Below are 24,394 nucleotides of genomic sequence, written 5' to 3'. Positions count from 1 at the left end.
TGAGTAGGACGAAACTAGGTCTAAATGGACCTTAGATGTACACATCCTATAAGGAAACAAATGTTAAGGGATCCTGCAGGCCACAAAGATGTCTAAGTAATCAAACTTCAACTGGAAATGAAAGAGTCTATGACGGGGCCATGAGTTCTCCATACAACTAAAAATTGGGAAGTGCAGTGTCACCCATCCCCCCACCCAAAGCCATTGCTGCTTTACCATGCTCAGACTTAGAGCTAGTCTATCCTTCCCTAATTCTAGATTATACAGGGAGACTACAGCTCCTAGGGGGAAAAAAAAAACAAAAAAAAAATTCCAATTGTATCAAAATATCAAAATCTTGGTGATGTCAGCTAAAGGCCCCTTCTGGGCATGTACACTTGCTTCCCTGTATGCAGTAACATGTCCCCATGTTAGCTCAACGGTTCATGTGCAACCAGTGGCCCCTTTTAGGTAGCCATTTTCCCCTTGAATTAGGGAAAAAAAAACTTTGAGGGCAGTTCCTGAAATTTTATTTTCAAACAGTCTGGCTAACCAGCATTCCACAAAAATTGCCCTCGGCTTGGCTCCAATGCTAAGGCATCCTCTGACTCAGCTGTGATTTGGCCTTGTTGGCCACATTTGTGCTCCAGTTGTGAGACGTCTATATCCGTGTCATGTTGTCTGGACAAGCTGTCTCCTGGGGAAGGGGGAAAGCATGGTCTGAGGAAGCATATGCCAGCTGGGAAAACCCACTGGTCTGCTACCACTGTGAGGAGACAGCACCTAAATACGGGAGGTCACCATGCCTGTTCTTCCTGTCTACGAATCTAACACTGATCTTCATGGATCTTTAGTTCTAAGAGTTTGGGTAAGTTTAGTATAATAGAGTCAGGCTCTAGTCTTTTTAGATAGCTTTCAGAGATGACATAAATGTAATAAATGAACATGAACTGGGATGTCTTCTAGTCTCTGCTAAGTCCTCAGTGCCAAGAACGATGCGTGACAAGTACCTCCATTCTGTGGTCTGGTACCAGACTATCCCTGTAGGATATGCTACATTGTGGCTGCCTTGGCATCTAAGCTGGCATCACCAGATGTATTCCATCTCTCCCTTCCAGCCTGAGGATATGAGAAGGATCAGAGACATCGTAGACAGTCTCTTTGAAGACTGGTGTTCCGGAGCTAACCTGCAATGTGTTTTCTTTTGACCTCCCAAGGAAAAGGAAAGGGATTGCTTCCCCTTTCTTATCTTGATCCAAGAGAAGAGGCTTAATGGAACCACTCATAGAGAGAGTGGAACCTCCATGAGAGGGAAATCACCATCCAACCTCCCCCTGACCCATGCTTGCAGAAATCCCTGAGTTCTTCAATTGCCCTAGGCCTCAAGAGGAGGGTGCTCAGAGTTCTCTGGAGAACTTGATCAGTGATAACTGGGGTTTGTGGGGGCACAGAAGGCAGTTCCTGACTCTTGACCATATACATCTAGAGAAAAGACGTCCATAGGGACCCTGGGGGTAGAATGGAGAGAAAGGATTCCGTTGCCAGTGAGCTGTACCTCCCAGTTTGGCACGGGCAAAGATCTGAGATTTTCCTTAGCCTAAGTGGCCAGCTCAGAAGGTAGGTAGGCTAGAATGTCTTGAAAGGACTTTTCTCAAAAGGACCACATGCAGTATAAAGGCCATGAACTCCAGCTTCCATGGGACTGGTCACATAAAATCTGTTGTCCCCATCCCTTCCTTTTCTATTCCACTGTCACACCTCCTCCTACCCTGGAGGAGCCAGAGCAGCAGAGTGAGTCGGAGAACATGAAGGGAAAAGCAAAAGAAGTATGAAGAAAAAAGGCCAATGGCTTTCTCTTTATGGCTCTACCGTGTTTTAGTCTGGGGGGACATTTGAATCAGATGAGATGCTGGAGTTTTGACAGGGCTGAACCAAACCCTTGAGAAGGAGGCTGTTAGTTCATACTTCAAAGTGTCCAGAAAGATAAGGTAAGTCATCCAAGGACAGGGAAAGGTGAACGAGCAGAGCCTGTGTAAAGGTAACGGTGAGAAAATTAATAAAACTGCTTCCCCGCTGAGAGCGTATGCAAGGAACCAAGTGGATCAATGCAGAGAGTAAATGCACAGCACTGTTAAGAGGATGCCTGAGCTCTGTCTGAACCGAAAGGAGAAAAGGTGGCCATGAATTATAGAAAGATGCTCCATCCATCTCAGGATCTTGGAGGGAATAAAATCACTCTGACCTTAATTTAGGTTTTGAAACCTTGCTCAGCTCTCAGAGTGGCACCCTACGTGCATACGATTTTTAAAATCTCAGCAAAGAAACAGATTTCCCTCATTATTTGCCCAGTAATTACCTTCTTTTTTTGCCAAGGCAGGTAGGAAACAGTAATGATCTGAGCTACCAATAGGCTACCTCCTGAAAGATTTTGTTTCACTTCATAAAATATTAACAAAGAAAAAAAATCCATTCATGATGAATCGGAATTGAATGACAAAAAAGCAGGATAATATCCCATCCCCTCCAACATTCCCAAGATGTCTCACGAGGGTTCTGACTGCATTATTTTAGCCATTTCCACCCTGAGACAGACATTCGGAGACCAAGTGCCCATTTGAAAGATCGGACTCACGGTTTGGGGCTGTTAAAAATGCATGGTCAAATGAGGAAAACTCATATATGTGTCACATTTTTCAGATACCACATTCACTCTTCTTTCTTCTACAACACAAAGGCCAGAGCCCTCCTGAAGGTGTCCCTCAACCCCTGGAAGTGTCTAAGCGGACACACAGCTTCGCTTGCCCCCATTGTTCACTTCTCTGGTTTTTCTCTGAAAGCATAAGCTGCTTCCAGTAAATGAATGAACATGAGATGAGTTTTTTTGAGCAAAATCTGCTGCTGTGGGCAGATATCTGAACCATTTAATCTTTACTTTGCCACCCAAATTGATAGAGCTCAGGAAAAATCAATACACCCAGTAGATGGCAAATGTACTTAGAAAGGCAACCCCCCCTCTCTTAATTTAAAGCACTGGGAGGTTATTATTATTATTATTATTTGTTCTCCCAATAGTGATTCTGGCCAAAACTCTGAGTCCAATGGGCAGAGAGCTTTTCAAGGAAAATATCAGAGAATCTTTAGAACTCATCTGTTTTAGCCTCACTGTATATAGGAAAAAGTCTTATATGGGAGCCCATGTGTGAGGGGTCTGAATGTGTGTGTGTGTGTGTGTGTGTGTGTGTGTGTGTGTATTTTAGGTGAGGAGACAGCTGTCTGGCCACAACTGATCATCAGTGTAGAAGTTCAAGAGAAACAGCAGAGAGTCAGGGGAAAATGAGTAGAACGTAGGCACCCAGGCTGCGGACTTGTCATGAGCAGGAGCATAACTGAGGTCTGGGTGTTACTCTGCCATCACCTCATATCCCAGAACTTTCAAATGCTCTCCAATCACTGAATAAAGTATCCACTCTCATGCCTGTACGCCTCTGCATATGCTGTGCTTCTTATCCATCTAGCCAAATTCCAGTTCTGAGATGACTTCTTCTAGAAAGCTTTCCCTGAACCCCCAAAACCAAGGCAATCTTTCACTTTTCTGTGGTCCCATATCATTTATTTCACAGCTCTGTTAGTCATGCATCATTGTGCATGCTTACAGAGTATTTTGGTATTTGAATAATTTGAGAAATGCCATAATACCCATTAACACAGAACTGTATTAAAGGCACCAAGAAGTCCTAAAACAAAGAAGTCTGTGTAGCTTTCTTCAGCTCAGGGTTTCCCTAGTTTATTTTTCCCCCTGGTTACGATGAGTGGTGAATTTGGAGATTTGGATGTACAGCATTAGGACTAAAATACTAGAACTCAAAGCTATCTTAGAGATTATGGAATTCAAATTCTTCATTTGAAAATAAGCCAATGGAGACCTTGAGAAGATGAAGGACTGCTTAAAGCAATCCAGCACTCGGAGAACTGGGTCTGGAGCATAAGTGTTGAACTCCTAGCCTGGTCCTCTTTCTCTGTTCCTTATTGACACTGCTGAGGTCGGAATGTTCCATGGTCACAAATGAGAGTGAGGAAAGTCTAGGGATGATGCACTCCTCAGAGGATGGATGACACTCAAGTGACAAAGTCAAATGGATGACCTGATAGTAGGATACAGATCCGTTGCAGTAAGTGATCTCTCTTGTCTCTGAATACCCCGCACTTTCCTTTTATGAGAGAAGTGGGGGGACCACTCTTAGAACACTTGACACATGCTACCTTGTCTTACATCCATGTACGATAGAAATCTTTTTCCTTTTTTTTAAAGATTTCATTTATATAAGAGACACACACACACACACACAGAGAGAGAGAGAGAGAGAGAGGCAGAGACAAAGGCAGAGGGAGAAGCAGGCTCCATGCAGGGAACCCGACGTGGGACTCGATCCCAGGACTCCGGGATCATGCCCTGAGCTAAAGAGAGATGCTCAACCACCGAGCCACCCAGGCATCCCTCTTTTTCCCTTTCTTGAACGTATATTCTTTGAAACTGGGCAAGGACCATAGGGAATGTGTCATTTTATTGTCGTTTTTCCAATCAGACCCAATACAGAGTCAAATGAATGAAAATGCTAGATCCAATGTTGAATTTGTCTTAAACAAGTGATCCTAGGAGATTCCAACCTTTTAATATATGATTACTTAAGAAGCCTGGGCATGTTGAAAAGAGAAAAGGAACAGATAAAATAAAGTTTGCAAAATAGAAGTTGACTAACTGGGCCTGACCTGAAGTTGTGTTTTTTTGGCCCATGCTGTGTTTTTAAAGAAAATATTTACCAGGGCACCTGGGTGGTTCAGTCGATTAAGCGTCTGCCTTTGGCTCAGGTCATGATCTTAGGGTTCTGGGATTGAGCCCCATGTCAGGCTCTCTGCTCAGTGGGGAGCCTACTTCTTCCTCTTCCTTTGTCCATCCCCCTGCTCAAGCTTTCTCTCTCAAATAAATAAATAACATCTTTTAAAAAAAAGAAAATATTTACCAATTTCAAAAAATTGGGGAAATTTCACATAAAATACTTGCCTTCCTGGTGATCTTATGAAATAAAAAGATCTGCCCTTTGGACCCGCATTCTCACATGGTAGCAACTAATTAGAGCTGAGTACCCTTTGTACAGGATCTGTGCTTCCTAATTTGCCACAATCCTCACCCAGCCCACATGTCACTCACTTTATAACATCTGCCTGGCTCCTTTAGGAAACTGAGTGTGAGAGTCTGGCTATAAAGGAGACAGAAGAGGTAGGAGCAGTCTCAGAATGGAGACTGTCCAGAGCCAAGATAAGCTACAGGATGGGCACTTAAAAAAAAGTTAGAGACCAGGTTACAAGTATTCACATGAAAAGAAACTACCATGAATGAGAATCAATGTAAAGAACCATAAAAATTTGTCATGTCTTCAGGCATGGGGACACACTGTCATTGTCAGCAATTTATTAAGACTGAGCAGGTGACCTCAGTATCTACACTGCAGCAGATCAAACTAGAAAAAAAAGGACTGTTTGCAGCAGAACCAAAATTCCTATTCTTGATCTTGATGAAAAGTCGGTCATGAGAATCTTTTCTCTAGTCAACAAGCCTTTAGGGTTGAGGACTGTAAGATCTTGTAATTGTGGGGATACCTTGACTTTCATGAAGCCTCCCAGGGTCCAGGTGAGGGCTGTCACAATCCTTAGGAGGTAAGCCCTTGGCCACGTCTCCCATCTGTGGAGATGGTCTCCTCAAAGACAACTTATCCCCAAGAACCTCTCCTCTCCATTTTCCTGCACAGTCCAGCCCACTTGGCCACTAGGTGGCCCTGTTGCTTTCAGGATTCATCACTGGGAATTGAGACTCACCTCAGGGCCACTTGGGAAGTTCATAAGGACTTGTTCCCATCACTCAATCTATTTTTAGTGAAAAACAATCTAGGATTATTCCAGACTTGCCTTTAGGGATAAGAAACATAGAACAACAAGTAGATAAGAAAGTAAACTATAATAGGGAAATGTGTAAAGAGCAAGGCCAGGTCACAGGTGAAGAAAAGCCTTTAACCGGGAGGCCTTTCCCTTAGTTACAGAGCTCCCGTCCACAGGTTGTCTCAATCTCACAGCCCACTTTTCCTGCTCTTCCACCAGGACTCCTGGCCCCTCCTCCCTTCTCCTTTTTCTGTGGACAGGGCCACAGTTAGGTCAATGTAGGGACGAAAACATTTCTCCTGGGAAAAGGACACCATCTGTCGCCAGCTCACCCAGTTCACTCTTGAAAGTGTGATCCTGCGGGAGAATGGAAGGGGAGTTCCGAATGTTTCCTCCTCCGACAAACCAGTTCACGTTGGGGTTCCAGCGGTTCACAAAGCCACAGAGATGATTTTCTTCAAAGTCGCATTCTGGCAGAAGAGAAAAAGAAACACATTTTGTGGAGACATGGTCACCCCTCGGTATACCCTGACCCACTACAGAGTTTGCTCTTCCAAATTCAGATATGTTTCTCATTCCCTTTGATCACTGGAAGCTTTGTACCAGGATCCCTGGACAATAATGGAAATTTTAAGTCATTGTTGCTTCTTTGTATTATGGCCCTTCCACTTACCAGCCACATGGCTTGTAGCATGACCTCTCTCAGCTTCTGTTCCTTCATTTGTGAAATGAGGGGAACACTCCCACCACACAGGATGGTTGTAAGTGTGGCCACTCCCAACACAGTGCTGGGCATGTGGTTAGTGCTTGGTGTATCAGCCCCCTCTGCTTTAAAGCCCTATTTGGGACTATCCGCTTAGCTCCAGAAATTGTATCTGCCACCCTTCTGGTAGCATACTTCCCCATCCCCTTCTCTCCTGATGGTAGACAAGATACCCAGGGCAAAAGGACATGTTTCTTAGGTGTTAAAAGCCCCTGCTTTTCTTATTAACAACAAACAGTCAGAAAGGCAGGGCAGGCATATCCTAGGCTCTGGGTTCTTCTGCAGCGACTGAGTGGAGAAGAGAAAATAGAGACACTTCACCTACCTCCCCCGCCCATACACACACTTTTAGTTGCACTGACATGTTTGCACAGATAAATTTTTCTCAGGCTTGTTTAGTGGGAATAAGAAGCTCACAAACCAAGGACCCCCATACTCATCAACTAAAAATATGAAGTATGATTGCCCTCGTCATCTCCCATTACCCCCTTCAGACCCCACCTCCACCTTTTCTCACCCTGCTCTGCCCTCCAGAGGTAGACTTATATGGACTGTACCAATGGTCTCCCCTGCCTTTTGCCTTCCTGTTGGATTTGACCAATGGAAAGTAAGAGAAGAATGAGGCTGGTGGTGTTCATTTCTCTAGTTCCCTCCCTGTCAGGCTGCCATGGGTTGGCTGTGTCCCTCTTCCAAGGACACAGTCCTATCAAGTAGCCCTCACCACACAGCCACTGGCTCCAGGCTCCGGTAGTATCCCCCAACCCCACCCGCCCTGCCTTGCCCTAAAGTCTGACAAATCACCACTCTTACCAGTTCTGAATTGCCACATAAGCTTTTGCTGGTTTCCTTTACCTACCGTCACCTCTGTAGCCCCTAATGAGTCTTCTTCAAATTAGGTGGGATGCACCCTGTTTCCACTTTCCTGCCCGGACCCTGATTGATATAGCTATCAATGGGTTTTTACATTAGCAATCACTGAAAAATGTTAAGATTTTTATCTGCAACTTTTTCACTGCAGCGTCTGCCAAGCAATACCCAACATTCCGTGCCCAGGGCTGCTGAAGAATAAAATAGAAAGCAAAACAGTCCTTAATATGCCAGGTTCTATTCTAAGCACTTTAACTGAATTAACTTATTTAATCCTCAAAACAGTCCCATGAGGTAGGTACTATTATTAACCTCATTTTACAGATGAGCAAACAAGCAGAGAGTGCACAGAAAGAAACGGGAAGGGATTATGGGATCAGGCTACTCAACAAGATGATAGTATTGGCACTCCTTTTGCTTTTTATTTTTATTTTTTTTTTCCTTTAAAAAAAAAAAAAAACAGAAGCCATTGAGTGATTTGAAGAGAGGAAATTTACATTTTTAAAGTGCCCGGCACCGTGCCAGTCACCTTTAGACCTATGATCCCAACAGCTCCCATGTTATTCCTATGAGGGAAGCATTTTATATCTATTTTGCAAGTGGAGAAAGAGAGGCTGCAGGGCGCAGGGAGCTGAGGGCCAGCAGGTGCTGCTGCACCAGGGGTGTCCATCTGGTGAGTGTACTCTGGGATCCACACCAGCCCCCAGGAGGTGAGCGAGGGCACTACCAGGGGGCGCAGCGGTCTAACCCCACTGTACCTTCAGAACATGGTCACATTCCCATGTTTTCTTCCACTTGCCTTAGTATCTTGGAAGGCCAAAACATAGAGTTGGAAGGCCAAAACACAGAGTTGAGAGGGGATCAGCAAAGGCTCTTTTTTATTCAGAATTCTCTGACTCTCCCTTCCTCTTCCTCTCCACAGCTGGTCAAACTCCAAGGGCTGTCACTGTTGAAAAATCTCTCAAATCTCCCACCTTTTCCCCATTCAGGCCCTGTTTATAAGGTTACAACCACTTCCTGGGGGATTTCCTCTACGGTGTATTTTCTTGTTTCTTAGTCATTTGCCACAGGGCCCCCAGAGTCACCATGTAAGGATGCAGGCAGGGGCCCATCCTCTGCTGACCTGGAGCACTTGCTGACCACAGAACCATCCACACTCCACAGCCCAGCTGGGATCCAGGGACTTCCCTAGGACTCCCTTGGCGGTCCTGATTCACACTTCAAACACCCTCCTGGCTTCTGGCCTGTGGGTGAGCAAGCTCTGGGCCTCCTCCACACTGGGGACATCCCACAGAGAGCACCTCCCCTCTTCCCCTGAACCTGCACTTCACTGAATCCCGCTCCTTCCTGAAACCCTAGCTCAAAGGCATCTCTGATGTTCAGGCCTGTCTGATCTCCTGTCTTCCTCCCCCTACACCCCCACTGCCTGGTCTGGCCTCCTCCATGGGGGCCCGTCTTCGTTTTCTAAGGAAATAGTGCCAATGGCAGACAAATAGAAGGTGAGCGGCCGGCATGGAAGAGGCATCCAGGCAGCCCTGCTCCAGGGGCATCCAAGCCACGCTGGGGACACAAAGACGGGGTAAAGGTATGTAGGAGAGAAATGGAGTGCAATGAGGAAGAAAGGCAATATGATGCTTGCTTTTCTGGCAGAAGCTGAGCTCACAGCAAGCCGGAAATTATTTTTATCAGAATGTGTTGAGGTTCAGGCAGCAAGTCAGGTTACAGTTGCTGCATCTACTTTCCCTTCGTTAATGCAGCCAGTCCAGGCAGATCCCGGCGAGCCTTCATCCGCCGCCCACAGGAGTGACGGGACACCATTCAAGTGAAGCAGCATCTAAGCTACTCTGCATTATGCACTGACTGCTATAAAACAGCTTGCCCTTTAGGATTGATTCGATTCCCTCTGGCAACAGATTTTAGAAGAAGATTCACAATTCACCTTCTGGTACAATGAAAATGAAACCCACTTACCAATACAGTAGCCAGTTGTCATCTTGATTTCAAAGAGCGCGATGCTGGCCGTGCTTCCCTGTCCTAGCACACCTTCTATTAAAATCTGCACGACACATGAGGAAAAAGGGAGTTAGGCTTCCAGCACCGTTGTTCCTTGGCTCAGTATTTCAGAGACTGGTCAGGAGCTGTTCGACAATTCAAGGCAGAGCGAGATTGCTTGTCTCAGCTAATTGCTACTGGGTACCAATCTCACAGTGGGTTTTATTAAAAGAATGTGTGTATGTGTGTGTGTGTACAAGGTGAGTGAGGTGTCCAGTAAAAGCTTAGAGTAAACTGTTTTCTACTGTTATCCCAACCACCCCCTTCTCTAGTGCTTGTTGGTAGCACCATGTGGCTGTGGATGGAGAGGACAGCCAGTGCCCTTGGGGAAATCCATTCTGAGAACGGTGAGGGACTCAGGGCAGAGTCTTCAGCAGGGAAAGCTGTTGGAGGAAGGGAAGAGGCAGGGAGCATAATATGACCAGCAGTGGGAAGTTCCCCATGAGATGTAAGAGGCTCATAAATTAATTTGTAGTATCTGCATTGTTTAAAAAAAAAACATGAAAATTTTGCATAAGGAACAGAGAGGAGCATGACAATTTGTGAGATGAAGTTCAGCCACTGTTGTGGTTCACTCTGGGTCCCATTTCTGAAAGTATTTGCTCTTCTTTCTGTGACTTCAGCTCAATCTTTGGCAACGACACTGGTAGACTTAGGATGTGGCCTATGGCTGGGCAGACTGAGTAAACTAGAGAGCTCAGACCTCACTGCTCCTTCCTTCAATCATCTGTCCTACCTGATGTGAGGGGCTGCAAGTGGCAGTGGGAGAGGAGAAGACAGCATTTCAACACTTTCTGAGGGAGAGAGATGGGATAGGGAGTTGAAAAGGGAATTAGGAATGGAGAAAGTTTTCATGAAGGCCCTATCCTGTCCTCTACAGCACAGTCTCACTGAATATCACACTTCATGTCTGGCCAAGTGAGTCGGGATCCCATCCTCCTTGCCTGCTCCAAACAACACTCAGCTTTATGTCACATTGTCTATCTTCCTTTTCCAACACTTCAGATGGAACAACCTTCACCTTTGAAAAGGAATCCGAACATATCCTTCACATATCTTTCCCTCTTCAAAGTATCTTCGTTTTTCCTTTAACCATACTAAATGATTTGTTCAAAATTTGTAGCAAACAAAACATTAGGAAGATACCACACACACATGAGAAAGATGAAACAAAACGACTAGAAATGAAAATGCTCCCTAAAGCCCATTAGAAACTAAATTTCCATCGAGGAGGTTGGTTTAGATTCTCACAGAAGTCCCGCTTAAACAGACAAGAACAGAATCTGGGAAGAAGCCTTTCTAAAGAATAAACAAAATATTAACTTACTAATCATTGATTACTAATATTCTTCTGGGACACATCTCTTGTAAAGCAGCACCTCCTAACATAGAAGATAACTACCTTCAGTGGCAGAAATGTTCATCCAACCTCAGAGTAGCATAAAGCTACGTGATAAGCTGGTCACCTAAATTCTACCTACCTTGAATTTCTTGGAACTGTTTTGTAAATCCAAGCTGGCTATGAGCCAGCTGTCTGAAGGTTCCTTCGCTGACCAAAGCAAGCGATCAAAGCTTTCATCTTCAAATCTCACATAGAGGTTCAGCCGGCTGGTGTCTGATGGAGACCTTGAAGATGCAGTTATCTGGTAGACCAGCCGGAGGCAGCTCCATTCCTCAGCCTGTAGATCAGAGCTTAGCAGCACGGCTTTTTCCCCCTGCTTGGCAAAGGAGGTGTCCACATAAATGTAGTGGCCTGGAAAGAGAAAGGAGCACCAGGAAAAGATTGATGGGCTGTTCGAAACTCAAGGAAATACACAACAGTGGTCCAGGGAAGCAAAGGGCAGATTCAGCCTGCAGATGCATTTCAATGGCCTACTGAATGTTGCCTGAACACGGGATCTCTGCCCTCTTGCAAAAAATTAGAAGGTCCCACCACACTGAGACCATGGTCGCACAATACAGGACAATAATAGGCTGCAGCTAAGGAGTGCTGCCTCTTCAGAGGGTGGCATGGGGCTCCATTTTGCCATCGTCCCCACTACTCCCTGTTACCCCCTGACACTGAAGCCAAGTGTCTGTTGCCTATTATCATCTCATGCCAGGCCCATTTAGCTTGCTGCATTTATCTTCCCCATCCCCACAGGTGTGAGAGCTTGAGAACTTCGGAACCCAGAGGAGCAGCATGCCTCTGCTGGAATTAGAATACCTTGGTGGACTCAATCTTCTTCCACAGCTCCCCTCATGCCCAATGATTTGATCTGCATCCAATTTGCATCATTATAGTAGATTGAATTTATTTGGTTGCCTCGGATCTTGGGGCCTATGCAGACAAAGTTCACTGTCAGCTGATTTTTAAAATTAGGAGTAAGAGTCTCCTTCCCTAGACTCTTCCACAAGGAAATTCCATAGTCCTGATAACTAAATGGAAAAAGTACATGCAACACATGGAGGACAGGCCGCTCATCACTTCCCTCTGCTCTACACCCCCCCTTCCTCTGTTTCCCTCTCCTTCCTTTTCCCCCAATCTCCCCCACCCCCTCCTCCTCCTTTCCTTGCTCTTTTTGCTCCTCTTTCCTCCTCCTGACAACAACCACCCCCCCTAGTTTTTCCTGACACTGATACGTGGTGCTCTGCTGGCTGCACCAGGATGTTAAAAAAAAAAAAATGGCTATGAAAAACCGGAAAAAAATGGATTACAAACAAGAACTGTAACCTGAGCCTTCCAAATCTGACTCTGGTCAGTGGCTTCCTGTGGCAGTGACCTGATCTGCCTGGGACCTGCATTCTCATGCCATGCTCAGAGGTTCCCACATTTGTGGCTGCCATCTCACCTGCTGCTTCCATCCTAGGACCACCTCCCCACCCCTTGCATTTTAGGCTCCCCTCAACACCAAACTTCTACTAGAAGGGCTCCGAAATTCCTCTTTGCTTTGCTTGATCTTCCTCAGCCCCTCCTTCCATGTTCATTGCCCTAAACATCAACCCCAGTCAGGACGCTGGGCTTTGCAATGAGTATGGATGGGTCAATGGAGGCTCAGCTGATGACCAGCTTCACAGTTAGGGCGCTGTCTTCAGGGAGCCTCACTGGCCCGCGAGGGGTTTTGAGATTGACATCTGTCTCCACGGGCAGGCTTTCAATATAGCGACCACCCATCCAGGCTTCTAGATGCCAACCCAGGCACCCCTGGGGGGTGTCATGGCCACCAACACCATTACTCCCTGCACAGAGTGAACTCCCATTGTGAACCAGGTGCTGTTCTAAGCACTTCACATGGATTTCACTAGCTGGATTTTGAAGCACAAGAAATTGGCTCTTGAGGCCAACTCTTTTTTAAACAGAAATGGCAGCTTCTCTGTGACATGAGGGAATGTGTAAGTGCCATCTTCATTTCCCGTTCTCCACTACTGTCCCCAAAGAAGTGACTCTAAGCAGGCTGGTAGTGGGTTGGGCATGGCGACTAAGGGAGCTCCTGAGACCACTTCAAACCCTTTTTGAGGAAGTAGAGTTGGCACGTGGGGTAACCAAAGGAAAGAAACAAACTCCTCACTGTGTCTGGTGGAGTTTCACATCCCATGCCAACCTGCTACCCTACAGCCTCAATTCTCCCACTCTCCACTTCTTTTCCGAGTTCTAGAAGGAAACAGAAGGGCTCTCAAACTTGAGCCCATAGGGACCTGGAGGGCCTGTTCAAACAGATTGCTGGGGCCACCCTTGAGCTGCCATCATGTAGGTCTGGGTGATGCTGCATTCTTAACAGACTGCAATTCTCAGAAGTTTTGGGTGATGCTGATGCTGCTGGTCTGGGGACCACATTTGAGAAGCAAATATTTACAATATCTGCCAGAGAAACAGGACTCATTATTTAGATACCTATTTTTTAAAAGACTTATTTACTTATTTTAGAGAGGGGGGAGGGACTGAAGAAGAGGGGGAGAGAATCTCAAGCAGGCTGAGCCCCAAGCCTGATGTGAGGCTTGATCCCATGACCCGGAGATCATGACCTGAGCCAAAATCAAGATTTGGATGTTTAACTGACTGAGCCACCCAGGTGCTCCCCTTAGATACCTATCTATCAAAGGAAGGGCTGGCTACTGTAGCATATAAAGGAGGGAGGAGTCAGTTCCACTTGGAGGTAAAACTCAAAATTAAGTAAAATGTGTGCTGCAGCAGGCTCAGAGAGTCCATCTATTGGTGATTATCTTGATTTTTCTGTGAATGCCATCGAAAAATCTCCCTTGGAGCTAGAGAGTATCATGCTAAATGAAATAAATCAGAGAAAGACAAACACATGATTGCACTCAATGCAGAATTTAAGAAACCAAACAAATGAGCAAAGGGGAAAAAGGAGGCAAAAAAAAAAAAAAAAAAAGGACTCTTAACTACAGAGAACACACTGAGGGTTACCAGAGAGGAGGTGCCTGGGGAGAATGGGGGAAATAGGTGAAGGGGATGAAGGAGGGCACTTGCTGTGATGAGCACTGGCTGATGTATGGAAGTGTTGAATCACTCTGTTGTACATGTGACACTAACATTGCACTGTAGGTCAACTAACTGGAATTTAAATAAAAACTTAAAAAAATCTCTCTTGACATAATCTCTCACTATATCAGATTCGATTATAAGCATATGCTAATACTGTCATATTAATAAGAACCTTAGAGAGCGGGGATCCCTGGGTGGCTCAGCGGTTTAGCGCCTGCCTTTGGCCCAGGGCCTGATCCTGGAGTCCCAGGATCGAGTCCTACGTCGGGCTCCCGGCATGGAGCCTGCTTCTCCCTCTGCCTGTGTCTCTGCCTCTTTCTCTCTCTCTCTCTCTCGATGTCTATCATGAATAAATAAATCTTTAAAAAAAAAAAAAGAAAGAACCTTGGAGAGCCCATACTATAAAAATGTCTTACTTAAAATATCTCCATAGTATATGGTATGAAAGTTGGTGCTATTTATTGAGAGATCTTGATACCTCAGCCATAAGTGTTGGCTATTTCAAAATATTGGGATTTTTCACATAAACTGAAGACTTCAAATTTATTTTCAGGTCATGCTGTGTGAGTGTGCCTATTAGCTGCATTATAATCCATCCAGATTTAGCTCCCTGATTTTGCAGAATAATACATTTTCCCAGATCAAAGAACTAGCCCAAGCGCTGCCCACCTCCACTAACACTGTCAAGCTCAAGGCAGATTTTCTTAATTAATTACTACTTTTTTTCCTGCCTTGTCTGAATATAGCCTCAGAATTCTTCTAAACAGTGTTCCATGTAGCCACTACCAATCAATTTGAGTTAGAACTTGAGTTGAAACTATTTGTTTTAGCCTTGCTTGTGGCTTCAGTATCAGAGTATATTCCGCAGTTATGTTAGAGCTAAATTGGACTAGAAGGAACGTGGTAAGTTTTGAAGAAGTTTTAGAAAATGAAGAAATAATGAGGTAGATATTAATTATCAGGGATGGTGCCCCTCCCTGAACTATCACTAATAAAATTGCTATTCTAGAACAAATTGATAATGTTTTTGTTTCTTCTTAGTTTATTAAAAAAAGAATCAGGGCAGCCCTGGCGGTGCAGCAGTTTAGCGCCGCCTGCAGCCTGGAGCATGATCCTGGAGACCCTGGATCAAGTCCCACATCATCTCTGTATGATGCCTGCTTCTCCCTCTGCCTGTGTCTCTGCCTCTCTCTCTCTCTCTCTCTCTCTCTCTCTCTGTCTCTATGAATAAATAAATAAAATCTTTAAAAAATAAAAATAAAAAATAAAAAAATAATAAAAAGAATCATTTTACTACTGAGTTAACAAGGTCTTCTTTGTGTGGTAAATATTTCATTTATTCTACACTTTATCGTAGCCAAAGGGCTGAGAATATATGTCATTTAATCTATCTGAAAGACATTGGCATCTGGAACATAATTTATAAACAATGAAATTCACCTTTTTAATACAATTCAGTAGTTTTTAGTGTACTCACAAAATTCTGCAACCATCACCACTATCTCCAGAATCTTTTCATCACTTGAAAGAGAAATCCCATCTCCATTTTTTCCCTTCTGCTAGCCTCTGGGAACCACAGATCCACTTTCTGTCTACTCCCCTTTTCTGGAAATTTCAGACAAACGGAATCATATAACATGTGGCCTTTTGTGACACTTCTTTCACTTAGCATAATGTTGTTGAAGTTCACCACATTGTAGCATTTATTAAAATTTCATTCTTTTTTGAGGCTGAATAATATTCCATTTTATGGAATATTATTTTATGGATATACCACAATTTATCCACTCATCACTTGATGGACATGTGAGTTTTTTCTACTTGTTGGCTATTTTGAATAATGCTACTATGAACAGTATTGTACAACTTTTTATGTAATGTAAGTTTCAATTCTTCTAGGTATATAGGAGGGGAACTACCAGGTCACATAATAATTCTAGGTTATCTTTGTGAGGAACTGCCAAGCTGTTTTCTAAAACGGCAACACCATTTACACGTCCACTAGGGAAGAATGACATTTCTCCACATGTTCACCATTTGTCACTGTCCATCTTTTGTTTTTACAGCCATCTTAGTAGATGTGAAGTAGTATCTAATTGTGCTTTTGATTTGCCTTGCTCTAATGATGAATGATGCAGAGCATCCTTTCATGTGCTTATTGGCCATTTACACATTATCTTTTTTTTTTTAAGAGTGGTTCAGGGGGAGAGGGAGAGAGAGAATCTCAAGCAGACTGCATGCCCAGTACAGAGCTGGGTATGGGGCTTGATCTTACAACCCTGAGATCATGACCTGAGCTGAAATCAAGAGTTGGATGCTTAACCGACTGAGCCACCCAGGTACCCCAGCACATCATCTTTGAAGAAACGTCTGTTCAAGTCCTTTGCTCATTAAAAAAAATTAGGTTATTTCTCTTTCTATTGTTAAAATATAAGAGATTGTATATCCTAGATCTTATCAGATACATGATTTGCAAATATTTTTCCCCATTCCATGGGCTGGCTGTCTTTTCACTTTCTTGATGGTATCTTTTGAAAAACAAGTCTTTAATTTTGATCAAGTCCAATTTCCTATTTTTGCTTTGGTTGTATGTGCTTTTGATGTCATAGCTAAGAAACTCTTGTCTAATTTAAGGTCATAAAGGTTTATAGCTATGTTTTCTTGTAAGAGTTTTATAGTTTTAGCTATTACATTTAGGTCTTTGATCTATTTTGAGTTCATGTTTGCCCATTAACTTGTCTTGGCATCTTTGTTGAAAATCAATAGAGCATAGACACAGGATTTATTTCTCAATTTTCAATTCTATTCCATTGATCCATGTAATATATAAACTCCCAATGTTGCAAGTCTTTGAGTGATTTCCAGTTCTTAAAAAGTTGATTTTCACAACTGTTGACTGTTTTCATGGCTTTTACAGTGACAGGATTGTCTGAAGTCCTTATTCTACCATTCTTGCTAACATCATTCCCTTTCTTCATCTTTTAAAACAATGTTCTGAAGATATTAAAGCAGACACAAACAAGAGGCAAAGAATGGCAGAGATCACATACAGACTGGGATGTTGACTGATGCATCAGGCCAAGGGGCTGGGGAGGGATTTATTGGCCACAGGGTTGGAGATATGATGACAGGAGGGAAGTAAAGGATACTCTTCCAATACTGCTGCTTAGGCAATTGAACTAATTTATAAGTTGTTTATTAGAAATAATCAAATCTTTATGATGGGTCAGAAAAGGGCCATCAAATTCCAAATGGGTATTTTTTTTAAAGTTAGTAATGAAAACCAAAAATTAAACTATCCTGCCAAAAAAGTCAGGTTGCATGAACCTCAGAGTCTGAAAATCTTCTAGTCTCAAGTACACATCAGAAAACAATAGAAAAAAATCCATTCTGTTTCAGCGAAGGCAAATAGAATGGAGTTCTGATGTCACATTCAATTGCTAAACACATCTGCATAGCTAGAGCTCAATGTACTAATGACTTCCAATAGCCGAGGCACAGTGTTTCTGGGATTTAAATCCCAGGCCATCATTACGGCATTATGGCAGAGTATGAATCATGGGGGACTTCTTGGTATCCCTGAAATTCTGTTTGCTGATGAATGTCTGTCCTTCAAGTGTGATGGTCATGCTGAGGTGACCGTGTGGTGCAGTGGACCCCACCTAGGATTTGTAAAGCTAAAATTTGTTTAAAGCTTTATCATGCAAAGGCTTACTGTGTCATCAGTTTCTTTATCTGCAAAATGGGAATAACAAAACAGTGGAGTCTTATTACATATACATTCAATATTTGGGAAAGCACTCAATGTACTCAGAAGAAAAAAAAACACCAACTGAAAATGACCCAGCCACTGTAATATATACATACACACACGAAATGATTTTATACAAATCGCCACGAAATATAATCTATTTATATATTTCAACACTAAAAGGAAAACTGGGCATGTTGGGGGCACCTGGGTGGCTCAGTAGTTGAGCGTCTGCCTTCGGCTCAGGGCATGATCCTGGGGTCCTGGGATGGAATCCTTCATCAGGCTCCCCGCAGGGAGCCTGCTTCTCCCTCTGCCTATGTCTCTGCCTCTCCCTCTGTGTTTCTCATGAATAAATAAATAAAATCTTTTTTTAAAAAAACTGGCTGTGTTGTACATAGAGATAGTATAATACATGGAAAGCCACGTACACTGTACTCTGTAATTTAAGCAAGGTTCAAGGGCAATTGTGACGGTAACGGATTTTCACCTGTGCTGGCTTTAGAACATAAATTCAAGCTCCAGTGTGATATGACTTCCCATCTACAGACTCACTGTAAGAACCTGATGAAAATGATGTGTATAAAAATGCTTTGTACACTGTAATGTTAATTGTTAGTTATTTCTCTTATCAAACAGGTCCTTTACCTGTTTCAGAGACAGGGAGAAACTTAGATTGCCTCCTTTTTGTCCAGTATGGTGCAGAGCCAATATCTGTTCAGGTAGCAGACCTTTTCAATGCTGGTATGACAACAGTCTTCGCTCAATTCACCTTAGTTGACCCTTCCACATTGACATGTATGCCTCTGTGCTCTTTAGTGCTGGGCCTCTCCTGGCTGTCCGCTGTGGCTGCCCGTCCTCACAGCTAAGCCCCCTGGGCTCTCACCCAGGATTCCTTACCATCCACAGTGGAGTTCAGCACATTTACTCCAGTAGGATCCTGGATGAAACCTCATGACCCAGGTCTGAAAATGACGCCTATGTCTTTATTCTGCTAGCTCTTAGCACCACACACGTCTGATGCAAGGACATGGCCTTCTTTTTGGCAACTTCCTTCCTGGGGCTGAAGTCCAGCCCTTGAACTCAGGTGATGGCCTTCTCATCAGATTTCCTGAATGCCATGCTGCTGCCTCCCTGAATGGGGTCGTGCCTGCCTGTAGAAGCGCATGGCAGAGTTGCTAAGCAGTTCCTGTTCCTGTCTGACACTGATTCAAATCCCAATCACAGCACTTACAAATCATGTCATTTTGAGGCAGTTATTCACGTTATCTGACACTCACTTCCTTCACTGGTCACTCTGCAAATACCAACTTTGCAGAGTTTTAAAGAAGATTAAGGTAATGTAAGTAAAGCTCTAAGCACTGTGCCAAGGGTTGTGGTCAACTCTTGATAAACATTAGTTCTTATTTTCCCCCGATATCTGATCAGCATTCTTTCCCTAATGGTTAACCCATTTCACCATCTCCTGGTGGACCTCAATGATGCCAACTGCCACTTGTTCTCCCTGTTACTCCTGTGCTTCCGACATCAACTTCTGCCCACTGCATGGGAGATCCATGTGCAGATGTATCTACTCTCCCTCGAGCCTGTGGGTACACCTCAGCACCCCCCAGGCTGTCCCATCCCACCACCCAGCTGTGTTCCTTGCTATAACAATCATCTCTGGGATCTAGCAGCTGATCAGAGCAGCCCAGACAACGATGCATGCGAAGCACCGAGCAGACATTCATGAGTTTTTTTTTGCCTATTGTGGAGAGAGGATGCCTCCATGAACTGCATCTTCAATTATGTATAAGCCATCAGCTTACATTTGAAGGGGTCTTGCTTTCTTTGCACATCAAAGATTTTCAAAAATTACAAAGTCAAATGTATACAAAATGCAATGGGCATAGGGGTTCCTAAAAACTATTGACTATGTTGCTGGAAAAGAAAGAATTTAGCGTTTCTCAAATGTAAAAAAATCTGTATTAAATATTCAGGATTGTGAATATTTGCTTTTTCCTCAGCCAGACTCACAATTATTAATAAATCTATGGATTACCTCTGATAGGAGAATGTTCCGTTCTGAAAGTATCTAAGAAAAAAATCACAAACTTCTATGGTCTGCATTAAGTGTTCTCACCTTCTATTTCCATATTTAGCAGTATCCTCTGTGGTTTACTAAATCAATTTATGAATATATATGGATAAGAGACAAGGATTCAAAGGGAATTGACATTTGTTGTGTTGCAGGCATGAAATTCTTGACGTGTGCTCTTCCCTCTTAATCCTGATGCATGGTCCTATCAGGCAGAATTTCTACACAACAAGGGAGGAAACAAATTCACGAAGGTTACTGCAGCAGCCACCCGTGGTCCCAGTTAGTCAATCAAGGTTGGACTCCAAGTCTATGCTTTCCCGCCTGCTCCATGCTGCCTCTGAATATATCCTTGTCTGTCTCTTCATTAATTTATCTTTTCATAATTGTATTCATCTTCTTAGAGCACGAGAGCAACGTTTTCTTCCTTTCCCTCACTGTGGAATCCTGGAGGGACTGCTGATGTTTCTATGTGGAAGCCCACAGAGGCTTTTCTACACATACTCTTCATATTGATAACACAATAACCAGATTAATTTTTCCTATCATATTGCCTTGAATGTAAAAGGTTGTTAAACACGTAGAGCTTTATAAAATTAGGCTATGCCTTATAAGTGATCTAGGGTAGTACACCTTCCCACCATCCACAAAGGATGTTAACCAACCAAAGGTAAGAATCAACGCGCGCAGAATAAGACATTTGCACCTGCACTTGGATTAGTGACAGCGGACGGAGACTCCACAATGTTGGGCTCGGAGGACCCCAGCCATTATCCCCTGTAGATACTGCTGGGGTCCTCCGAGCCCAACACTGGGGGGGAGGCGGTTGGCTGGGGCGGGAAGGAACCGCTCAGGATGACGGCAAACACTGGCAGGGATTCATAAGCACAAGGCACGGCCCAGTTTCAGCTTAGTGTCCTACTAGTGTCCTAAATACCTAATGAGTATTTACTCATTTGTATTGAGCAGGAGGCACTGTGTGTGCATCTTATGGGTAATTGACTTCTGCTGGATTGGACGCCTCGGAGTCAGACAGGAGGGTCTCTGTGCTACCCAACATAAGCAAGTCTGCCAGATTTCCAATCTCCCCGGGTCCCTCTACAGAATTTCACAAGGCACATCTCTTCTCAGTAAACGTTTTTGATGGGAATGGCTTCTCTTCTACCCTCTCCTTGCCATACAAGGTTCCCAGTGACGACGGAATTCCAAGAGACTTTTCACTCCCAGTCAAGAGAATTGCTCCAAACCCCTGATTTTTAGTTAGCTTCATGCACAAAGAGACAAATGAGCTCTGAAAGGTATGCACTTAAATCTAAATCCCACCACGAGCCAATGCACTGAGGAGGGCTGATTTGTCGTGTGACTTTATATGCCGGTGGGACCCCCTTCTGAAATGTAATGGCTGAAATGATCTATAATTGAGAAGAAGGGACTGGCATGTGCAGTCCTATTTGGGTCCCCAAAGGGTAAGAAACCCCTCCCAGAGTGAAACCTCTGGTACAGCAGAATGTCGGGGAAGGTTGCAGAGACCGCCTTGCTTGAGGAGGAGGGAAACCCTGCCTTTAAACAGTGGCTTCAAATGCCACGTGGGCTCAGGACCAACCCTGCACACAGGGCCGTGGGCGGGGGGAACGCTTTTCCTGCTCTGGAAATGGACTGTTCAGCCTTCCCAGTATCCATTTCCAAGGAAGAATTTCTGATTCTCACCAGGGGAGCCAGAGCCATGGCCCGGACCACACAGCTTCAGAAACCTGAGTGATGTGGGGGTGCTGGAGGGTGCTGAGGAAGCTGAGCCCCTCGGCCGCCACTTCGCGTGAACCTGGAAGACAACAGGGAGGCCCAGGGCAGACTCGTGGTCCAGAGTGTGACCATCAGTTGCCAGCATGGGCCTTGGTCCTGGGAGGAGGCCATGGGGGCAGCTGGGGTCTCGCTGCTTCGTCTCAGCAGTTCAGCAACCTCTCCCATGTCGGGGGGTTTGGCCTTTGGGGAAGGAGGGGAATTTCTGCAGGAAGTGCTGTCACATTTTTCACCTTATAGGTGGCTTGGCTCCCGAAATCATGGGGGAGCCGCATTAACCTCTCTGCCTCCCTCACTCACCAAATGCTTCTTTCCTCTGGGTTCCTTGATACCCTCTCTCCCGTTTTGCTCCTGCCTTCCACCTGTTCTTCTCAGATTTCTCCTTGGGATCTTCTCATCCTCGCTTGTCTCTTAAATTGTTGGTATTAAGTGGATGTGGGTCTGGTTTCTGTACTCCGATGAGTCTTTATCCCTGTAGCAGGGACTGTTAACTGGCTCCCCAACATCCATCCTCCTCTGCTGCCTCTGAAGCAGCCGAGCTTGATCAGGGCAGGGACTATACGGAGCCAGGCGACGGCCACTGCCAGGCCACCCCTGCATGTAGAGGTGGGTGGCCACAGTTCCAGGCAGGGATGCTGGATGGGGTTTCCAGGGAAGTTCCTTTAAAGATGGGCCTGATGCATTTGGCTTGCCTTCCCGTCTGAGCCGTGGATGCAGGGGGCTGGAGTTGCAGCGGCCACGTTAAAGCTGGGAGGTCACTGTGGTGACCAACTCATCCCAGCTAGTCTGGGACTTTCCTGCTTTGAGAACAAAAAGGCCCCTCTCCTGGGAACGCCCTGGGTCCAAGGCATATGGACACAGTTGACCACTCTAGCAGTTGACCTGAGGATGGGGGTCAGTGCTGGGCCTGGGTTCCGGCCCATGACGTGGAGTCTTCTAACCAGTTTGGACTTCTTGCCTCTGCACATTTCATTATGATGGAGAAAAGCAAGAGCAAATTTAAACCAGTTATTCAGTGGTTTCTGCTACAGGTTTTTCAAACACCTGCCTGATTCACACTCCCTGACTTTCAACTTCTGAATCTGTATCATCAGCCTGATGCCTCATTACCTTCTAGACCCATGTGTCCAACTTCCTGGTGGGCATCTCCTCTTGGACACAAACCCATTCTCTTTCCCCCACATCCTGCTCTTCCTCCAAGTATGAAATCTGAGTGACTGGAGGCCTTGACTACCCAGTGAGCAATCAAGAAATCTTAGCATCTTCACTGGTTCCTCCATCTCCCTCTTTCTCCAAAATTCTATCAGTCTTGATGACTTAATTTCCTAAAATCTACTCTAAGCCATCCATTCCACCTGGTCCCCTGTCCTGCTCCAGTTTAGAACACCATCTTCTGCCTGGAGTGTTGCAGTAGACTCCCTGCATCTGCACGGAGACTTGCTTCATTCTAATCTGATCTCCATATGGTAGCTATGACGTTTGTATCACTTTTTGGCCTAAAAATACTTGAGAGAATCGCCACTGACCTTGATTTACACGGCCCTGATGTTCTGGCTGTCATAGTTGACCACCACATCCTTGTCACAGTCTATACAGCAGCACAGAATTTCTTTTAGTTCCCTAAGCTAAGGTGGCACATTCTCTCTTGCTTCCAGGCCTGCTCACATGGTATTTCCTTTACCTAGGATACTTTTTCACCTCCCATCCTTCATACATTCTACTCTACTACCTCTTGCCTCCTTTCCTAGCTTACTCCTAACTTCACTCAGGTCTTAACTCAAGAGAACCACTATGTACAGATGTGCAGTGCACAACCTGGTCAACTATATGTGGTGATCCTGTTTAGATACTGCTTTTTCTGGACAATATACTCATCTGTATTCCTCACTAGGTTTTAAACAGGGCATATCTACCTGCCTCCTGGTAGGTGTTCTCTATGTTTTTAAATAAATGAGTAAACTCCTTCCTGATGATAGATTTCTTTGGTTATGTTTACATATAAAGGATACATTAAAAGTCATTTTTGTCATGGAGATTTCTCATTAGGTTTGAGTTTCAATTCAATTTACTCTAGGAAATGTGGCATTTAATGTGAGCTGTAATTTCAATGGCAACCCACACTACACTTAATATTTTCATGTATGCTCCCACTGTTAACTTCCCGAAACTCAAATTCTCATTATGTCAAGATACACAAAGGATTGTTAAAATACACAATTCTTTGCCTTTCTGGAATGCAGAATTTATGGGAGGCATTCAGAAAATGTTTCAGTGTGTGACATTTCTAGATTAAAGAAAGCTATAGTTTTATCAGCTTCAAATTTTGAGGAGTTCCAAAGTGCAGAGATCAGCGATACATCGGGAACTGATGAGGTCAGCATTGCTTAGACTTTTTGAATGCCATTTTCGTTCCCCCTGACAACGGGGAAATTATTCTTATATCCTGGCTAACACTGCAAAAGTAGTCTTAAAAGATTACAAAGCGTTAAGCCTGGCAAAAGTAAAAACAAATACCAGCAGACAATCTCCAGTGTAAACAATCTACCAACATTTGAAACCACTACCACAGATGTTGGTTCCACCCTCCTTTGTAGGGTCTGGGAAGGGTGCAGATTTAAACCCTGCTGGCCCCAGTGGCAGTTTAAGAAGAGAAGTTTACCTTAGCAACCATCAACAGAAAACCAAATGATGAAC

At 44.4% G+C, this 24,394-nt stretch overlaps 1 protein-coding gene across 2 annotated transcripts in view; it reads right to left on the bottom strand.

Moving 5' to 3' along the window:
* The window catches only part of MAMDC2 (MAM domain containing 2), a 146,313-nt gene that overhangs the window by 71,086 nt on the left and 50,833 nt on the right, over positions 1–24,394 (bottom strand). For both annotated transcript variants that reach the window (XR_012002319.1, XM_072762360.1), the window contains exons 3-5: positions 11,074–11,345; positions 9,512–9,596; positions 6,243–6,380 (exon numbers count right to left, since the gene is read on the bottom strand). Coding sequence is in view for 1 of the 2 variants with exons in the window: in XM_072762360.1 (XP_072618461.1) it covers positions 6,243–6,380; positions 9,512–9,596; positions 11,074–11,345 (495 nt within the window). In the remaining variant the exon portion in view is untranslated. The remainder of the gene's footprint in view (positions 1–6,242; positions 6,381–9,511; positions 9,597–11,073; positions 11,346–24,394) is intronic.

Source organism: Vulpes vulpes, chromosome 1 (genome assembly GCF_048418805.1).
Source record: "Vulpes vulpes isolate BD-2025 chromosome 1, VulVul3, whole genome shotgun sequence".
In the NCBI taxonomy this organism is placed as follows: domain Eukaryota; kingdom Metazoa; phylum Chordata; class Mammalia; order Carnivora; family Canidae; genus Vulpes; species Vulpes vulpes.
This window is presented reverse-complemented; position numbering and strand designations above follow the sequence as displayed.